Source organism: Spinacia oleracea, chromosome 1 (genome assembly GCF_020520425.1).
Source record: "Spinacia oleracea cultivar Varoflay chromosome 1, BTI_SOV_V1, whole genome shotgun sequence".
In the NCBI taxonomy this organism is placed as follows: domain Eukaryota; kingdom Viridiplantae; phylum Streptophyta; class Magnoliopsida; order Caryophyllales; family Amaranthaceae; genus Spinacia; species Spinacia oleracea.
In genome coordinates, this window is record NC_079487.1 from 89,141,523 (window position 1) to 89,143,456 (window position 1,934).

General features: G+C 39.7%; 1 protein-coding gene across 1 annotated transcript; it reads left to right on the forward strand.

The window, feature by feature from the left end:
• Positions 1–1,205: 1,205 nt before the first annotated feature.
• LOC110796964 (uncharacterized) lies at positions 1,206–1,670 on the forward strand. Its single transcript, XM_022002061.1, has one exon. The coding sequence runs from the start codon at positions 1,206–1,208 to the stop codon at positions 1,668–1,670; it is 465 nt and encodes a 154-aa protein (XP_021857753.1).
• The last annotated feature ends 264 nt before the right edge of the window (positions 1,671–1,934 follow it).

Genomic DNA, 1,934 nt, shown 5'->3' on the forward strand with positions numbered 1-1,934 from the left:
CGGAAATGAATTCCGGAATCGGGAAATTAATCGGAAGCGCATCGTACGAATTAGCATCGGACGAGACTTGCTAGACGAAGGCCCATCACGAAGCCAGGCCCGCGTCCAGCAAGCCAAGCGCGCCAACACAACGCAGCCAAGGCCACGCCAGGCCCAGCGCAAGGCCAAGGCGCGCGCGCGGGTGGGCTGCGAGCTGCGCTGCTCGCGTGGGCTGTGCGGCATGCTCGTGCTCGTGTGCGTTTATGTTCGATACGAATCCTAAAGCTAATGGGATTCGTGCAATGATTAATTCCTAATCCTAATAGATAGAAATTAGTTTAAAAATAGTTTTAATAAAATTCTAATTAAAGCTAATTAGTATTCTAATAGGATTCCAAAACCCTCTTCATAGCCCTATAAATATGTGCCTAGGTTCACAATTTATGGACGAGTTTTCAAGTATTCAGAGTGACATTTTAAGAGCAAAATTTAGTCATAATATTGCCCATATTAGCCGGAAATCTTAAGTACCTTAAGGGCGATTCTAGTTGGTCAATCTTAAGGCGGATCCGGACGTCATGTGGACTTTATATGGAGGGGCGACACTTGGAGTCCTAAAGACTTGTTCTTGTTCGGTTCGGGCGCAGCTAGGGAGGGCACGCTACAAAGTGTATGCATCCTAGACTAATTATTTGATCATGTGTAATTAATTTGAATCATGGAATATAGATTTTTCCGCATGATTTATGTTGTTCATATGTATCATAACCTAACACAAAGGACCTTGGTGATACAATCAAAGAAGGAAATAAAGCAACAAGTCAAAACAAATCTAAGGCTATGATATTTCTTCGCCATCACCTCCACGAGGGTCTTAAGATTGAGTACTTGACTGTAAAAGATCCACAAATCCTTTGGAGTAATCTAAAGGAGAGGTATGACGACCAGAAAACTGTGATATTGCTTAAAGCTCGTTATGATTGGTTACATTTAAGACTACAAGACTTTAAGTCTGTAAGTGAATATAACTCATCTATGTTCCGAATTACTTCACAATTGAAGTTATGTGGAGAGAAAATCACTGATGCAGAAATGTTAGACAAAACATACTCTACCTTTCACGCAAATAACATTGTCCTGCAGACACAATACCTGAAAATGGATTTAAGAAATATTCTGAACTTATATCTTGTCTCCTTGTGGCTGAGCAAAACAACGAACTATTAATGAAGAATCATGAATCCCGTCCAATTGGCCCTACTCCATTCCCTGAAGCGAATGTGGCATCTCATAATGGGAAAGAAAAATATCATGCCAACAACAGTGGTCAAGGACGTGGACGTGGACGTGGACGTGGATATGGATATAGTCGAGGTCAAGGTCGAGGTGGTTCTTTCAAAAACTCGTATCCCCACCAGAAGTGGGACAATAAATATGGTAACAAACAAGAGAAAGATAAAAATGAGAATGTGACCAATGTATGTTACCGATGTGGAGGAAAAGGTCATTGGTCTCGTACATGTCGTACACCAAAACACCTGGTTGAGCTCTATCAAAAATCATTGAAGCAAAAGGGAAAGAAAGTAGAAACAAATCTTGTGTTCAAAGATGGAGAAGGTGATTTTGATTGTGGAAATACAGCTCACCTAGAAGTTGCTGATTTCCCCACCGCCCCTGAAGGGAATAATTAGTCCTCAGAGTCGTTTAAGGTCATTTAAAGAATAAAACTTTGATTTCTTGGATTCTTGTTATTTTATTTTGGATTTTTGTTTGTTAGAACTATGGTTTTATATGACATTGTTAAATTTCGGTTATTAAGTTATTCTTTTTGATATTTCATTTATTTGAAGAACATGAATACCCCTCAAGTTCAGGTAGCAAAGAATGTTGAAGATTTATGCCTAGCAGACAGTGCAACTACTTATACCATACTGAAAAGGAAGAGATATTTATTT